Source organism: Ambystoma mexicanum, chromosome 7q (genome assembly GCF_040938575.1).
Source record: "Ambystoma mexicanum isolate Mex_15411 chromosome 7q, UKY_AmexF1_1, whole genome shotgun sequence".
NCBI lineage: Eukaryota > Metazoa > Chordata > Amphibia > Caudata > Ambystomatidae > Ambystoma > Ambystoma mexicanum.
This window is the reverse complement of record NC_090941.1, coordinates 516,799,333-516,817,826: the sequence shown is the minus strand read 5'-3', so window position 1 is coordinate 516,817,826 and position 18,494 is coordinate 516,799,333. Positions and strand designations below refer to the sequence as shown.

At 43.5% G+C, this 18,494-nt stretch overlaps 1 protein-coding gene across 2 annotated transcripts in view; it reads left to right on the top strand.

Annotated features, from left to right (window-relative positions):
- Positions 1 to 18,494, top strand: part of LRCH1 (leucine rich repeats and calponin homology domain containing 1) — a 1,427,405-nt gene that overhangs the window by 739,997 nt on the left and 668,914 nt on the right. For both annotated transcript variants that reach the window (XM_069640111.1, XM_069640112.1), the window contains exon 6: positions 3,598 to 3,728. In XM_069640111.1, coding sequence (XP_069496212.1) covers positions 3,598 to 3,728 — 131 coding nt within the window. The remainder of the gene's footprint in view (positions 1 to 3,597; positions 3,729 to 18,494) is intronic.

Here is an 18,494-nt window from a genome sequence, read left to right as displayed (position 1 = left end):
GAGTGGGGCTATGCGCTGCTGAAACGGAGGACGTACAGCACTGCTTGCAGTAGCTCACACAAGGAACAGGCAGAGCTGAAAGAAGCAGAGAAGCCGAATCGAGAGGCCAGGAGGAGCGATAACAGACCAGTGAGTGTAAGAGAAGGGAACACTCATACTGGGGCGCTCCGGGTCTGGATAGAGGCACATTGGCATAGCGAACAATCTAAGAATCATTACAATTGCTATGGAAGACTAAATCTAACTTTGTTGAATGCCGAGCAATCTGCAAATTGGCATTAGTACTTTTAAGAGTGCTACGAACATTACTGAATACCGGATAAAGATATACGTATTTCTAAGAGTACCACAACCATTATTGAATGCCTATGAAAGATGAAAAGCATTAGAAGTACTTTTTGTGAATGCTGCAAGCATTGTTGAATACTGAACTGAGAGGTTTGATGAACCTGTGTGAATACAGCACAAGATCAAAGCAAGTGATGAACCCTTATGAGCAAAGCGAAAGCAAGGTGGTGTAAAAAAGAAGGGAACCCTGAGGCCGTTTTGGAACTGTTATAAACTTGGGGAAGGGAAGCCGAACTTAAGGCACGAGCTGGAAGAAGCAGTTTTGACTGCCATTTATTTTGATTCTGACATCCCTACATATTATATATGGTAAGCTGTGGGGGCAAGTATAGGTTTTGGACGCAGACAGACTTTTAAGTGGAACTTAATGGCACAGACTATCTTTAGTTTTCTTTACATAGGGAAATCCCACCTTAGCATAGGGCAAGTTAGGCCTTACTCCATCGTGACATTTAAGAAAAATAAACCATCTACTTAAAAAGGTGAATCTATTCTCTGTGTCTTACTTCATGATACCTTCACAATATTTAGTATTCAGGCCCTTGGGGCAGTATGACAGTACATTTTCAGATGACACAAGTTTTTTTTTCCCGATGCACAATAGCAGCTCCAGTGTAGTTACGCTGCTGCTAGTGGTTTGCACATGCTCAAGCAGGGTTTGCACACTTGCAGATTTTTGTGCATGTACAAAGGCATCATAAGACCGATCTAGTTGGAATTACAGTATATTTGCATGTGTACATATGCTCTCTTTTACATACACAATAACATCTACTCTGGTGTAAATACAGTGCTGGTGTATGGGCATTAACAAGAACGTGATTGCACATGTGCAAAGTGTACGCATCTGCACAAGCATTTCACATGAGCAAAGGTGCCATAATACTGGCCCTGACGTTTATATTGTACTGCTGCATCTGCCTCCCATGGTCCGAGCATGATAGAGAGGGTGTTGAGCTCGAAACTGTTGTACATCATTGATCGGCCCTCATTTGAACCCGCTAAGCTTTCATCAAGTCTATGGAAAAAGGACGAGCATACTCGTCCTTAACACTTAAGGGGTTAATGCGCCCAGTAAAGTATCCTTTCTAACAAACCCTTTGCCGTTATCAGGTGTGTTATAGATTTTCCATTGGGATATTTACCCAAACGTGGTAGAAGATTCTGCAGCAGATTTCTCACGATCAACGGCTCACAAGAGGCAAAAACATGGATAATGTCTTTTTTAAAAGGCAGGACATCTCGAGTCCATTGGGGAGACAAACTCTCCATGGAAAGGGAGATCCTCTGCGGGGTTCCCCAGGGAGCCAGCATGTCCCCATTGTTGTTCAATCTCTACATCAGATACTTATGCTACATTTTAGATCATGGAGATATATTCTTTACCAATTATGCAGATGATACGCAGCTGGTATTGGAACTTAGCGGGGACCATAAAACTGACAATGACCATCTAAACAGAATATATAACATCATAGAACTTTGGATGGATTCCAATTGGATGTGTTTGAACAGCAGCAAAACCGAGCTAATGGTTTTCGGATCCACCCAAGCCAGAAACACATTGCCACACGACTACACAAACTTCAAGATCAAAGACGTCAACATTAAAGTAATTGAGAAAGTAAAAACCCTGGGCATGATGATGGAAGCATCCTTAGGAGCAGAAGCACAGACTCAATACATAAAAAAACATGCAACTATTACTTGAGACTCCTCAGAGCTATTAGACCGTATCTATCAGGGAACAACTGTGCCACAGTGGCTAGAGCAACCATCCTCTCTCGGTTAGACTACGGGAATGCACTTATGCTAGGAGCCAACAAAAAAAGCATACAGGCATTCCAGATTATCCAAAATAACAGTCAGGATAATCAAAGGCAAATCCAAATCAGACCACATCAGTACAGCCAGGAAGGAATTACACTGGCTCAAAATTGAGAGCAGAACTCACTTCAAGGCTCTTACAATAGCCCACAGATGCATCCACGGGAAGGCACCAGGCTATCTAAAATCGAAAATACGTCCCTATGCCCCAAGCCGCGCCTTAAGATCCTCAGATCAAAGTAGGATCGCAGTAATGCCTCATAAACGTAAATCTGGACTTGGAAAATCTTTCCCAGTTATCACAGCAGGTATCTGGAACAATCTGCCAGTCCACATAAGGAAAGAACCTAACTACTTAAGCTTTCGTAAGTTAGTGAAAACGTATCTCTTTAACTGACCTCGCCACTCCTGAACCCCTAAACCTTTGATTTCTAGGAACTGTCTCGTCCCATTTCTGTTAGTCCTCGTGTCCATGTTTCTGCGCCCCGAAACTTGCGAGTTACCGGCGCATTACAAATAAATAAATAAAATAAGTGAAGTTACACAGTGTAGACAGGTATTTTTAAGACCCTAAAAGGTGCACAGGTTCTTGAGAAGAGCATCTTTACATTACCAAGCCTGCCTCAATCCAGCATGATTATCCTATCGGCATTAGCAGGCTTGTGTTTTCTTTAAAAATTGTATGCCCTTATTAGTTCACTTGTAACGTTGCGAACATTAAATAATTGTTTATACGGACCAGTTTCATCACTTATGCAAACCTGCCCAGATAATGTTGTTTTGCGGTCAAGGAATTGCATTACATTTTTCAGTGATACTTCGCATCAATTGAATTGTAGATGTTTAAATTAATCTTAATGCATTTATCTGGATAATTTACACATGTATATTATATTAGTTTTCCAGTAGATAGGAATTTTATTCTCACAGACATGCCACCTGATTGTATAACAAGGCTTATACAGTTAGCAGGAAACCATCTTGAAAACGAGCAACCTTTTATTTTGAAGCAATCAAAACAGAGGCCCCGTCACCCCTTCTTCTTTGGGTCTGTCTAAGACAGTACTTGCAACCCTGCCCTTGACTTTACACAATTATCAATTTATCATTATATTCGGAGCAACAAAACCTGCCACTAATCATTATAACATTATTGAACTTTATGGTTTAAAATGGCTGTTCACAATTATTTCTATGGAAGGACGTAATGAGAAGGGGTTTGAAACCATCTTGGGCTTTTTGCATCTACATATGCATAGCCAAGTATAACACTCATCTGCCATTCCCACACTTGAGAACTTGTTCATGTTTCATACATTTAGCAAGTGATGACATGATTTGTTTCTTTTGTTTTAGATTTGCACAAAAAGTAAAGTGCACATATTTAGCAAGTAATGACATGATTTGTTTCTTTTGTTTTAGATTTGCACAAAAGGTAAAGTGCACATATTTAAATACCTTGCTATGCAGGCTTGTCAAATTGACAAGACAACAGACCCTCTTTATCTGCATTCCATAGAACGAGCACATTTACAACAACATGTTGAAGAAAGGTGAGTTGTGCACGTTTATCATGTTTGTTGTGTATGGTGCCCAAAGGTGTCATGCTTTTATTTTGGAGAGCAACAAATCTTGATGTAGTATAAGGTCACACAAGCGTGACATTATAAAATTCAAATGAGAAGATGAATTAACATTGTATTTTTAATTGCCATTAGGAGTCCACTTAAGGCATCATTTGATATTTCTGCACAATGTTCCTTGGGGGGGGGGGAGGGGTGTTGGTTATTTAAATTGACATTCATTTCTTGGGAATGAAGAGGAGACTCGAACGTCCTTCCTGGTTCTCTTTCAGGAGTAAACTGCATTCTCCACCTTAGCTCCACCCCTGGTGGTCATCTTCAAATTTTTACTGTACATTTACGTGTTGGGAGTTCATGTTTCGTGCCTCCAAGAATCGACTTTTGTCCTATTTTTGAATTACTATTTCCCTCATTTTCCTCATCATCCATCACTTCATGACTGTTGGTAGCGGGGACCTGTTGCCGGTGAAGATCAAGACCGTTGATGGCTTGTCACGTGAGGCATTATCAATTTTGAGGCCTTCTCCATGTGGCCATGATGACGCCAGCAAGAAAACTCTTTTCAGGCAGCCGGCTTGATAAATGCCTGTATTGCCTGCACCTGGAACACAATGTGGAGAACTGCTCCATATGCCAGTCCTTTTCATCAAAAAATTGAAAAGGATTATCATCAAAGGTTGGTGACTTGATTGGAGGAAGGTGACGGGGCCTCTAACTCGGCCTCGCTCCCAAGTCATGCCTCAAACAGGGTCGGTAGGCCTGTGGAATGTAATCCCTCTACTAAGAGGTCAAGGTCACATGAGGACAATTCCCTGGGGAAGAAACCTAAAAGGGGACATAAGTCACACACTGCAAGTACCCTGCTTTTCGACAACAACAGCGGCTGAGTGGGTGGCATCTACTCCATTGGTTTTGTCTCTGTCCATGTCCACGAGTACTGCATCTGCTACAAAAAAGGTAAGTTGACCTCTGCAATGACGACACTGTTGACTGGCCACAGACACAAATCATCATCGACACCATCCACTTCGTCCACGACATGTGCATCGACTACGGTCGATTACCCATAGACCAGACTCTACCACCTCTTTGTCAATGATTGAACCAACCACGATGGCCTCGTCGAGGACCACGTTGCAGACTACTATCACCTTGGCCAGGATTGCTTTGTCTCCGAGACCGGCATTGGCACCATTATCGTCTACAGCACCGTTGATGACTCCATAGGTACTGTTGATCGCTTCATTTCCTAGTGGTTTGAGATTAGAAAAAGAGATGCCTCCAGCACTCTCCTTTTTGCCACGGCCCACAAAGGCAAAACCACTTTTCCCCATGGAGCATGCTGTGTCAAAGACATTGCCTCCCCATATGCTGCAAGAGAGTAGTATATCTGAAGAAGAGCCTCCAGAGGCTTCATTCTCAGAACTGGAAGAAGTGGAAGGGCCACCTGACCCGATTCTGCCAGCACCTTGTCAAACCTGTTCCACACACTGCTGTGCCAACAGTTCCCTTGGGAACACCATCGGCACCTAAGGATTTGTCACTATACATCCTCTCTACTTTTCAAACTGGTCTCAGAATTGCAGCAACGTCTACTTTCTGAGGACCTTGAAGGTGCCCCAAAAAGCAGCCCTCAGGGTTTGCCTTCATGTCAGGACGTGGCTCGACCACCTCAGTCGCCTTCGCTAACGCCTCAGTTGTTCTCTGTCCCAGCGACTACCCTCACCGACACGGATACCGGTCCGGACACGGACACATCCCAGCATACGCATTTTACGGATGAGTATGGTACCAGCAGATGGGGAGACTTCTGATCTGCGTTCCTGAGATTCACCACTAGAAGAGAGAGGTTCTTTTCACACACTGTTAACAAGTGCGGTGAAGTTCTTCGATCTCATTCTGGAAGAGCAGAGGAAGGAGGGCTTCCTGTTGCAGAGGTGTGAAGAATCTAGGAAATCAGTCGTGGCCATTCCTATGCTTAATGACATCTGGGCGGATGGTTTGCTGGTAATGAAAAATCCATTCTCTGCTCCCCCAAAGAAGGATCGCCTGGAGAAGAAATTTAAAAAAATCTGGATACTGCACTCAAGTGTCTTCACACTCAGCCATGCCCTGAGCCTATAGTGTCATCTGTGGCAAGGAAGAGATCCGTCAACCCCTCTTCTCCATGCATGGTACCCCTGGACAAGGAAGGAAAGCAACTGGATGCTTTTGTAAAGTGGGTGATTACCACAGCCGCCACCACCATTAAGACAGCAAATTTTCTAGCCATTCTCTGCTGATACGACAGGGAATTGTGTTATAAAATGGGTTCCATCTTCGATTTCCTGCCAGAAAATAAAAAGGATGAAGTGATTGCCTTATAACACAAAAGAGGGGTTGCATCGGATCACGCCATCACTGTAACGCTAGATATAGCGGACACAGGCTTCTGCCAGATGGGTAATGGAGCGGTGCTGAGGTGCCAAGGGTGCTTAAAAGTTACCAATTTCCATCCCAAATACAGTCTAAAGTTGTTCGATGGAGTGGACCTCTTTGGGAAGGTCAATGAGACCCTCCAGGCAATCGAGGCACACACAGATACGGCCTATTTCCTGGGCACCCTGTTGTAGCTGAGGTAGTCCTTTCAATCCAGTAAGAGCCGATTCTCCAGAACCTCCAGGGATTATCGACCTTCATACCGCGAACTGTCTCACACCAGCTCATAGGAGACATACTAAGGGAGGTTGCAAGTGTATAGAGGTATGCAGCGTAGGTGCAGAGCTCCCACCTGCACGCAAACTCCCAAGCAAGCCTGGCCAACACCAGCACCCAGGTCCCCACTTCTGCACCTCAGTGGGAGGCCGGTTGTTGCAGTTTAACCATCAGTGGCGCAACATCTCCACCGACAAATGGATGCTCAACATCGTTCAACAGCGCCACAACCTCGAATTTCTGGGCAAATGCCCTTCCATTCCACCAACAAAGTAAAAGGAACAACATCTACCCCCTCCTCTTACAGGAAGTACAGTCCCTGCTAAAAAAAAAAAAATGAGGCTATAGAAGCCACATCATCGCACCTCCTTGGCTCTGACATGTACACCAGATACTTCCTATTGAGAAAGTCTAGTGGGTGGAGACCCATCATCGACCTCGGGCAGCTCAACAAGTTACTCAAATCACAAAAGTTCTGCATGGTTCTGCTACAACGCATTCTGGACCAGCTGGAACAGGGAAACCTCCTCTGCTCTCTGGACTTGCAGATGCCTACTTCCACATCCGCATAAATCACAAACACAGCCATTTCCTTTGCTTTGTGGCGCAAGACAAACATTACCAGTTCCAGGCTATGCCTTTCGGCCTAAAATCAGCTTCAAGAGTCTTCACAAAATACCCACCTCCATGGGATGCCACACAGGCATTTATGCCTACCCCTACCTGGACCATTGGCTAATACGTGCCGCCTCACGGCTTCTGGCCGTTCAGCACACTGATGAGACCATCCAGTGGCGAATTCTCTGTGAGTCCCCCTCAACTTTCCAAAGTCATGCATATCGTTGTCTCAGAAAGCTCTGTTCCTGGGTTCAAGACTCCACACACTGTCGTGTCTGGCTACCACATCAGAGGATAGGGTCGTACCATGCTCCACAAGATTCAGCAGCTGTCCATGCTACGAGTGATGATAGTCTGCTCCATCAAGTCTCTGTTAGCGATGACTGCATCCCCTGGGTTCCTCAACGCATACTACATATGAGGCCATTCCAGGAGTTTCTGGATGCCAGCTGGCAGCATATGTCGGGCTCCTGGAATGATGAATATCTCACTCCAGCCTTCCAACAAACTCTCCATTGGTTCAACCATCGTGAGCACATCACGCAGGGCGCTCCCTTTCGCCACCCAACACACCAGGCAATGGTAACACCCTATGCCTTCCTGGAAGGTTGGGGAGCCCACCCAGGCCAATAGCATGCCAGAGGCCTGTGGCAGCTGGAACAAAAGACATTACACATAAATATCTTGGAGCTCCGAGTGGTATTCTGGGCCCTCATGTCCTTCAAACTCCAACTTCAGGGTAAGGCGGTCCGCATCTTCACCGAGGACACGACCATCATGTTCTATATCGGGAAGCAGGGTGGGACCTGCTCTCCCATACTGTCCAAGGAAGCACACGCACTTTGATATGATATATGATATAGTTTATTAATATAGCACGTATAGAGAATGTGTTTCACAGCGCTTCTAGGCGAGGGAGGGAACAAGGGAAAATGCAATGACATTCTTACAGGCCATGAACAGTAAGGATGTGAAATTAACTATCATACTCGGCCTGATGACATTTCAGATAGTGCAAGAGTTAAGACATAGATAAGGAAGGGAGGGGGAGAGTGGGAAGGAAATGGAAACGGACAGGCGACTACCGTACTAGGCCTTACAACATATCTGGTAGAGCCGGAGGGAAAGCAAAAGGTGAGGGACAGGGGTGCAGAAAGGAAGGGGAGGTACAAAAGAAGCGATTATCGTATTTCTGATAGTGCTGGAAGGGGGGGCAAGTAAGGGGAGGAGACAGACGAGTTTGCTATCATACATGGTCTATGGACCATTCTGATCGAGTAAGTGCATAGAAGAAAGTAAGGAGAAGGAAATAGTAAAAGGAAGAGGAGGAGAGAACAGAGAGTAAGCAGTCAAAAAGAGTGGAGAAGCAAGAGTGGAGAGCGAAAACAATTAAGTCAGTAGTAACACATAATGTTGGAAGCCTGAATACAAGATGAAGGTGGGAACAGCATGATTCAGGGCCACCATGAGAAAGGGTGACGCACCGTGAATAAATGAAGTCCATAATGCCAAATCCAGCATTGGCCACAAGACGGTGATGGTGAAACCAGAATGCATCAGGACAGACTCCTGCAGTAGGCTGAAGGGAGGGAGGAGGAGCAGGGTAGAAGAATCAAGCAAAACTGGCAACACCTGTGTGTGCGAAGGGGGGGTGGCACAAGGGAACATCACAGGGGGGAACAGAGTGGTAGGGATGGCCTTTGGGGACAGAGGGAGTAAACACATGTTGGTGCATGCGTACCTGCTGTCTGAGCAGGGTTTGGGCCCTGAATAATCCTGGTCTGAAGAGGTCCAAACAGGAATTGCCCTTTTCTTTGTCTGCCCTTCACTTCAGACACCCGGGCGAGAGACGCCCTTGATGTAAGAGTTAAGAGCAGGAAGGCAGAGGCAGGGCTAGGAAGGTGGGTGGTGCTTGGGCCAGCTGACCTATATCCACTTGCACCTGCTCCCCAGCTGCAAAGGAAAAGAGGCTGGAGGGCTCCTTAAGTAGGGAAAAAGAGCAGCAACCACAAAGGCACCAGGTGGGTGGGGCTTAGGCCAGGTGGCACTGGGCGCTATCACAGAACATGTTTCTCATTCCGTTTCATCTGGCAGGGATCCACAATACCATTGTGGATTCTCTCAGCAGGGAACTACGATCCTGCCACAAATGGGAACTTCATCAGAGCCAAGTTCTTCTTCTCTTCTCAAAGTGGGGTCACCCACAGATTGAGTTGTTTGCCACCGCGGCCTACTCCAACTGCCCCCAGTTTGCCAGCCGATATCCTCAATCGAGAAGCCTAGGGGAATGCCTTCTTGATCCTTTGGGAGGGCCTGTTTCATTATGCATTCCCTTCAATTACGCTTCTGTTACGAGTGCTAAATGCATTTAAACTGAGTCACTGCAAAATGATCCTCTTTGCTCTGGCATGGCCCCGTCAGATTTGATACTCCGACCTCCTCTTTCGGTGGCACCTTACGTCAAAAAACCTCCTCTACCAGACCTCTAAAGAGACGGAGAGTCTGTTCTGCATCATAACCCAGCCTCCCTGAAGTTGACAACTTGGCACAAGTGGAAGTGCTTGGTGTCATTTGAAATGGCACGACCCTCTTCACATCAAGGCTAATCAAATCCTGCCATATCTTCTGTCACAGGCATCCATTAAAGTTCAGCTTGCGGCTATCTCTCTCTATACTCCTACAGCTGGCAAGCCTTCCCTGTGGTACCACAGACTGGTTACGTTCCCTCTGGAAAAAGCCCCAGCACCAGTGTGGGAGCTTATTGTGGTTCTCTCCAAGTTATTAGGTCCTCCATTTGAGCCCCTCCACCGGGCTCTGTTAAAGTTTCTATCATGGAAGTCTGCTTTTCTGGTGGCTATTACATCAGCCAGAAGTGTGGGAGAACTACAATCTCTGTCCTGCAAGCCTCCATACTTGACTTTTCACCAGTCCAGGGTGGTGCTATGCACTCACCCCTCCTTCATGCGAAAAGTTCCATCCACTTTTCACCTAAATGAGCAACTGGCTATGCCCATGTTTCTTGGCTCTGCCACCTCTCCTGCAGAGGGCATTGCATTTGCTGGACGTCGCCTGTGCTTTGAATATATCACACGCACGAAAGACTATTGCTAAACCTCACAATATTTTGTGACATTTAGACCTGTTGAAAGAGGAGAAGCCCTGTCAAAGACTTCCTTTTTCAGATGGCTGTCTGGTTTCATCTTGCATTGTCATCTGCTTGTAAACAGGCCCCTGATGGACCAAGGGTATATTCCACGAGAGCCGTGGCTTCTGCTACAGAATTCCTGTCTGGTGTTCCCCTGCTTGACATCTGCAGGGTGGCTATATGGAGGTCTACCCACACCTTCAGGAGATTTTACTGCATTGACAGGGATTCCAGGGAGGAGTCCTGTGTCAGGCAGGCAGTGCTTTGCAGCCTATTTGTTTGAGGTGAGTGTTCCGGAGGTGAGTTTCCATTGCTTCTGTAGAGCTGTACCGCCTCCCATTGGTTGTGTATATGTACTGCTGTGTAATCGTATTCATGAGCATGTGAATCCATGAAAGATCCAATGCTGGAGAAGGAACAAGTTACTTACCTGTAACTGCTGTTGTCCAGCATCGGTATCTTTCATGGATTCACATGCAACCCTCCCTCCTACCCTTCTATGGCTCTTTTATTGGGTCCTACTGCCACATTTCATGTCCGTACAAATTTGAAGATGGCCCCCAGAGGTGGAGCTAAGGAGGACTGTCATTGGCTGGGGCAGTATCACCCACAGTGACAGCAATAGGATATATAAGTGCCAAGCCGTTTTTTAAAAGTTTTAAAGCAAAACTGCTTTAATATTACTGAGCATTCCCAGCCTGACGACGGTGATTATTGATGAGCATGAGAATCCATGAAAGAAACCAATGCTGGAGAACAGGAGGTACGGGTAAGTAACATGTTCCTTCAGGATTATTATTTTTTGTAAGACTATGGTTTTCACAGTTCAAGAAGTTTCAGTCCCTGAAAATCTGTGAGCAGTTGTACTCCATGCTAGCAAACCCAGGTATAATTTGCTCATGTGAAACCCATAGAATTTACTAATCATTAGTTACTGTCAGAGACAAATGTGCCCTTCCTTCAATTTTGGATTCTAGGACAATCTATTTTAAATATACTTCCACAAAGTTGTATTTATAGACCCAGTCCCCCTTTAATGACAGAGCTTGTAAACCAGGTTCCCCCAAAATCCTTTAAATTGCCACCTGGTGTATAATTAATTCTTGGGTGGGACATTTTAGTACAATAACATCAAAGCTTTTTTTAATCTTCTGGTTTGTCGTTCAAAGGCCCAGGACAGGTAGGGATGTTCACAGCTCAAGGCAACTCTGCCAAGCAAGCTCTACTTTTCAGTCTGTCGAAATGCTCCCATATCGCTCTTGGGCAATCTGGTTTTGTATTGGGAATAGCTTCTGCATTCAGCTCCCTCTGGAAAGATCTACTGAAGGAAACCTTTTCTCAGCTCCTTCCAGGTGGAACCCCAATCTGCTTTTGTCAGACGGGCTCTCTTCCTTAGCTGCTCCCCAAATAATTATCTTACTCTCTTCTTATGTGTTGACTTTAAATGCCCAGCCAGCCCTGCCATTAAAACATCATTTGACACAGCAATTTTTGATTAGACCGATCCTGTGGTTGGATCCTTTCACTTATTCACACCCAGAAGGATCCTCTTTGCTTCCATTGGCCCAATGCATTTTGCAGTGCAATGAGGGGATGGATTTAGCTGTGAGTGTGCCCTGCACTCAGGAATTATGAACACATTGGACAGGAAATGTCTCCCTTACACATATTTGTATGGACCCGTGACATTAATAGGAACTACATATTCTGAATAGCAAGATAATTCAGAATTTAGAGACATCCTTTATCTTTCTGTAGCGGCACACACACCAGAGTTATTCAAGTGTGAATTTAATAATAATGCTGAATTAAACTCTAGTCTAAAATCTAGTCTCTTTTTTTTAAAATTGAGCAAAAGGTTCCGACATGACAGCCGATAATGTATTTCATTATTTGTCACTTTAACTCAAAAAATGAATTCCGAAGGCTGCAATGCATTACAGGTTTTGTTGGGGTCTTGCTAACAATGTAAAACATAGCCTGAGACAGATATCCTGTAAAACAAAGGACTTATTTTAATAGGGTGCCTTTATGAAGCAAACACATAATGTATGATATCTTATTGCTCTGCCAGGTTTAGTATCTGTTCAAGGCTTCTACCATTTGAAGTTGCCATTACCGGCTGGCCATGCATTCATCAACGTGATTCCAGGGTGGCCATCCAGCTTAACTTGACATTATAGGACCATGAAATCCTGAGTTTTGGAATGTATTTTTATTGTCCTTTACATACAAATCTTGTCTTTGGCACACTCAACTGTGTTGATTCTCTTTTCATTCCTTAGTTGCAGTGATTGATAATGGACTTCTTTTAAAGAAAGCTGATCTCTTCATAATCTTTTCAGAGTTGAATCTAAGTTGACATTTCAAAGTTCCATGTAAAAGGAAAATGCTCTTTGTTTACTTTTGTACTTGTAATGACAATTTAATAAAGTACAGGCCTATAAACAATGTTAACTTAATATACAAGATAACTTATAAAGCACATTTTGTCCATAACCTAGAATTGCAGAACGCTAAAATATGAGTGCACAATTGCTATATTCTTCATTTAACATTGTTGCATGAATTCAGAAGTCTTTGTCATTTGCTAATTTCTTTTCTCAAATAGAACACTTGTCTCATCTTTAACATTACGTTATGTGATACATAAATGCAAAGCCCCTGAAAATGCACATTAATGAAAAGGGTTGTGTTTTTGTCAAATAATTGTTACAACAGCCATCTTTACAAAACATAGTAAAAAGAAATTCCTAAAGCCATCATAGTTCTAAAAAACAGTATATTAAGTCTACCAACATAATATTTAAATAATTATATAATATTTCAATAATTCTATCGCATAGTCAGCATAAGTCCATGTTGTAATGGTCAGGCGCAAATGGAAGAGGATTCTTAATAGCTTTTATGAGTACTCACAGTTGAGCTGACCCAAAGCATTTAATGGAATAGCTGCATTGCTTCCAGGCTTTCCAGATAAAATAAGCAATAGTGCATATAATCACTGGACTCTCCATTGGGTACACCCATACAAAAGCCTCTTAAAATTGCCTAATATGGGCTTGCCTAAAGAGGGGCCTTATCCAGAAAGGTATGAGGTTCACATAGTGGTTACACAAAAATATGATGAGCCTGTTTCCTCTATTTGCCCACATGAGAAGATACAATCTGCAGGCTCAAACCTGCCCCAGTCACCCAATTCAGCTTTCGGTGGTACAACTCATACCCGGAACTTGTGGTGCATTTAACATATTTCTGAGGTCCTCATTTTTTCAAGGTATGGCACCTGGTCTTCTTTTCAGCACAGAATTGAGAACCTGACATTTGTCTCGGCAGCTTCATCTTTTACAGAAGCAATTGTATCCTAATAGTCTGTTCGGATTGTTTTGAGGTCGGGCAGTGAGGTGAATCCCAAAAATGGTGAAGGTGCAGGGGACCTCATAGAGGTTTTATGTTGACTAGTCACAACATGGATGGCACACCATTCAGCGACCTTGCGTCCTGTAAATCAATTTTCCAAACAGTGTACACTTTTGTTGGACATTAATCTTAAGGGGAATCCCCAAGAATACCACCGTAGTGGTAGCTCTAGCTTACTAAGGGAGTTAAGCAACAATTTAAACAAGAGGCAGTTAGCTGCTATCAACAGTCACAAACATTAAACTAGTGCTGTGTTCATGTGTATAATCAATTTTATTCAATGAATTCATATACAAAGATGAACATAAATATCTACTAACACTTTAAAACACTGTATAAAATACAATCTATCTATAACATATGTAACAATGGTCACAACATAATACAGGGGGACCTCTTAATAGGTTGTTATCAAAGTTATTTGCTTTCCACTAACACTCAGAAAATGTTAACTGTCTTTGGTGTAGTTATATTTCTCCTAATAGTGAGGGTAAATTCTTATATCAGTTTATTTATTTCATCAGATTTTTAAACTCGACATGTTTCAGTTCTCATATTTGGTCCGAGATAGATACTTAACAATCGGTCTCGTCCTTCTTCAGTAGGGCTCTGATGTTTATAGAGCTTTGAGGTCTAATGGTAGGTCTGGTCCTTCTATCTTCTTGTTATCGGAGTACTTTCTCTGTAGTCTCTAGCACGGGAATTAATCCTACTGAAGAAGGACAAGACAGATTATTAAGTATCTATCTCGGACCAAAGATGAGAACACCTGCTTGATTCAGGACCTCTTCTTCAATTCTTAACTCACTCCACGGAATATACCAGCCACAATATAGAAAGACAGACAATTTTGTGCTGCCAATTTAAATGGTAATCGGACTCATTTGCTGATGACGTATTATATGTAATGTGGTGTTTTACGCTAACAATCGGTAACAACGGTAACAATTGGAAAAATAATATCCACTGATGAGAACTGAAACATGTTGAGTTTAAAAATCGGGTGAAATAAATAAACTGATATAAGAATTTACCCTCACTATTAGGAGAAATATTACTACACCAAAGACAGTTATTTTCTGAGTGTTAGTGGAAAGCAAATAACTTTGATAACGACCTATTAAAAGAGGTCCCCCTGTATTCTGTTGTGACCGTTGTTACATATGTTTTAGACAAATAGATTGTATTATATACAGTGTTTTTAAATAAGTGTTAGTAGATATTTATGTTTATCTTTGTATATGAATTCATTGAATACAATTGATTATACACATGAAGAGACAGCACTAGTTTAATGTTCGTGACTGTTGATCGCAGCTACCCACTTTTGTTAGACACACTTTAGCCCACAAAAGGGGTGGTTTTAAATTTGCTTCTTTCTGAATTTGTTTGTCGGAGTTCCTGCATAGCAATAGTATTTGAGAATGAGGTGGGGAGACACAATAGTGCTTTGCAAAAAGAGTTCTCAGCTCTCTGCAACATCTTTACGCCTTTATACCGCTGACGTTCATTGGCCTGCAAGGCACTTGAGGTTGCCATGGCCTTGGATACTTGGAGCAGAGCTGACACACAATCGTCTTCCATCTTCCTGTTAAACATTAAGATGGCTCCTCTCACCTGCTTTTGTTTCAAGCTTCCATTAGCCTGAAGATACAATGCAGATTCCAGGGTAATTATACACCGTTTAATTTCCAAGAACATCCCCCCAGTATTATCCTATGCCGAGTGGACAGCTGGATCCCCAAACCATCACTTTTTTAACCTGGATTATCTTTTCATTTTACAATACTTCTCAAAGCTTCTCAATGGTTTGATCAGACCATTTTCTGTTTGGGACAAAAAAACAGCATCATCAGCAAAGAGGAGGACTGGGACCTTTACCTCTCCTATCCTTGGTGAATCAGCATCAACCTTGTGCAGCAAAACATAAAGATGATTAATCAATAGACTAAATAGGGTTGGGTCTATGGTACATCCCTGTATACCCCCTTCTCGATAGGAAAATTCCCTGTGACCTCTCCCACAAATCCATATCTAACTCTCCCTCTAGAATTCTCAAGAAGGGCCTTAACTGTTATCAATCCTTCTGCCCACAGGACCTCATTATTTACAAACTCAAGAAGTGCCTTTAAGATTAACAAATTCTAGAAGAAGGGAAACTTTGGTAAAACTCAACATATTTAGCCCTAAGCAGCAGCAGTCTGAGCTGCTGTTTAACCGTTCCTGACACTGTCCCAGCCCTTTTTATGATTCCCCACACACAAGGGTGAGAAACAGGCCTTAATCCAGCTAGCTCAAAAGCCTAAAAAGGCACCCTTTACCAAAGACCGAACTAATGGCATTTGGGAGCAAAATAGGCCGATATTGGCTATTTCGCACCTATCGCTCTCCTTTAAAGTTTTTTCATAAATCGATGATGAAGTAGGTTCTCCGTTTTCAGATCTCAAATAGTGTTCTTAATTTCTGCTTCTGATGCCGAAGTGTCTGTCTATTTTTTGAGTTTGGTTCTTCTCATTATTCTAGTTGATTGTAGAATTCAGGGCAATGCTTTGTGATCCTACGCTGTCTGCCCCAAAATGTTAGGTTTTTTGTATTATTATTGTCCTTGTCCAGTACACTCTTTTTTAGAGTTGTACATCGGGGTCTGACCATCTTCTCATTATGTTTCCATTATTTCTGTTGTAGGCCCATTAAGGAGTATTCATCTTGTTTCATCAATAGATTGAACTCATTTTTTTATTTGAGAATGGAGTTTTCTGTTGTCTGCATTCGGTGTGTTTTATTTACATTGTTCATTTGTTTTTCCAGCTTTTTTGTCATTCGCACTGCGTTGTCATAAATATTTTTTCCGGATATCGCACCCCTCATTTAGGCCTCACATGATTTGCATAATATCAAATATTGGACTCCGTGCGTTCCATATGAGTACTGTGTGCTAGTGACCACTCATGAATTAAGGAATATTAGTGTTCTTAACTGGTAGCGGACAGCCTGTATCCCCAAACCCACCCACTGGGGTTTGGACATATGAAAAAATGATTGAATTGTTGGGAAATGGGACTCTCGCTTAGGGTACAGTATCTCTAAACAATTTAATAGTCCTTAATGGAAATATACGAATAGCAAGTTAATCTGCTATAGTAGATGATTTATTCCATATTGTACAGCTGACACGTGTTTCGACCACCTGGTCGTTCTCAAGGTGTTAATCATTATAAACATAAAAAGAATCTTATCAAACAGATATTAATATGGAATCCATTCCATGTCATAGGTAACATAAAACATTGGTGCTTATAGTACATTGAAGTAATGAGAATTGTTTGACGCTGTAAGCTCTAGGCCTCCCAATTTCCACTCCTCCTCACCCGACTCTTCAGATGATGGTTTCCTTCTTGGGTCTTTCTTCTTCTGTTGTCTTTTGCGTGAGAAGAGATAAGGCCGTCCCCGGATGGAAGCCACCCTGACACCCTAATTGGACAGGGATACAGGGGACTGCCCCAGGGATTCCCCCCCACCCCCCAGAGGGGCCACAGAGAGGAAAAAAGCAAATGCTAAAAAAGACCTCTTGTAGGTGGATCAGGTGGATTGCAGGTAAGATCCAGATCGAGAGCCCAAGAAGATATGTGGCTCGAAGGGTCTTTGGCGAAATATAGATTCCGGAATATTCTTCAGCTGTACTGTAGCAGATGTTTTGAACACTGGAGGGGATTTCCACGAAAGATGCACATGGATGGCTGAAGGCTTGGAGCAAATAGCACGGTCAGAACACTGTTACCTGGAAGAACCAGGATAAAGGAGGAGGAGACGGGTAAGAAGAAAAAGAAACAGGTAAGCAGAGAGGAAAGACTACAAAGGAGGAGAGAGGAGAAAGAGAAAGCAAGGACCCAGCAAGGCGACCGGTTACAGAATAGGAGGAGCAATACAACGGCAAAGAAAGGTAAGAAGACCGACACCGTTGTAAAAAGGTGGTGCCGGGAAACGGGAAAAAGAGCGTAGCGAGAGGAAGAGGGAGGAAGCGGGACGAAACCCGGGAGGAAAAAACAGTAGGGCGAAGAGGCACAAGCGGAAAGCGCAGGCACCTGGAGTGAAAAAGCAAAGGGTTGCAAAGCGCCGAGTGGAGGAAGAGGCAGGGCTAAAGAAGGGGAAGCAAAACAGCAGAAAGAAACAACTAGACCGTCAAACAAGGAAGTGAAAGGAAGGAATGGAACAAGCTAATGGCGGATATGTCGCCATCTATTCCACAGGCGCCAGGGTGGACAGCGCATGAAGCGCGTGACAGTATGCCCCCTTCCAAGGGGAACTCCCCCTGGCTTTCCAGGATGGAGACAATGGAACTTTTGCACTAGCCTGGGGGCATGGACATATGGAACAGGTTCCCAGGAATCATCTGCGTGTGGGTAGCCTTTCCAATGCACCAGATATTCCAATCGACCTTTTCTATATCTTGAGTCTCTGATAGTTTCCACCTCGAACTCTTCAGGTTCATCATCACGGACGGTAGGTAGTCTTGGTATCTTTCGGTGGTATGGATCTTCCTGGTGTGCCTTTAATTGGGATGAATGAAAAACTGGATGATTGTGTTTCAAGTGCCTGGGTAGCTGAAGGCGATAGGATACTGGATTTAGACAATCCAGGATGGTGAAGGGACCAAGGTACCTCGGGGTCAGTTTTGAGGGGTGTAACCAACAAGGTAAGTATCTGGTAGACAACCATACTTTGGTACCCGTGTACCAATCGGGGGAAGGAAGACGGTGAGGGTTCTTTTGCTGACTATACCGTAGCTGGCTAGTCTGTAAGCTGTCAAAGGCGATCTTATGTGCTTCAGTAATATTGGATAAAATGGCATCAACCGATGG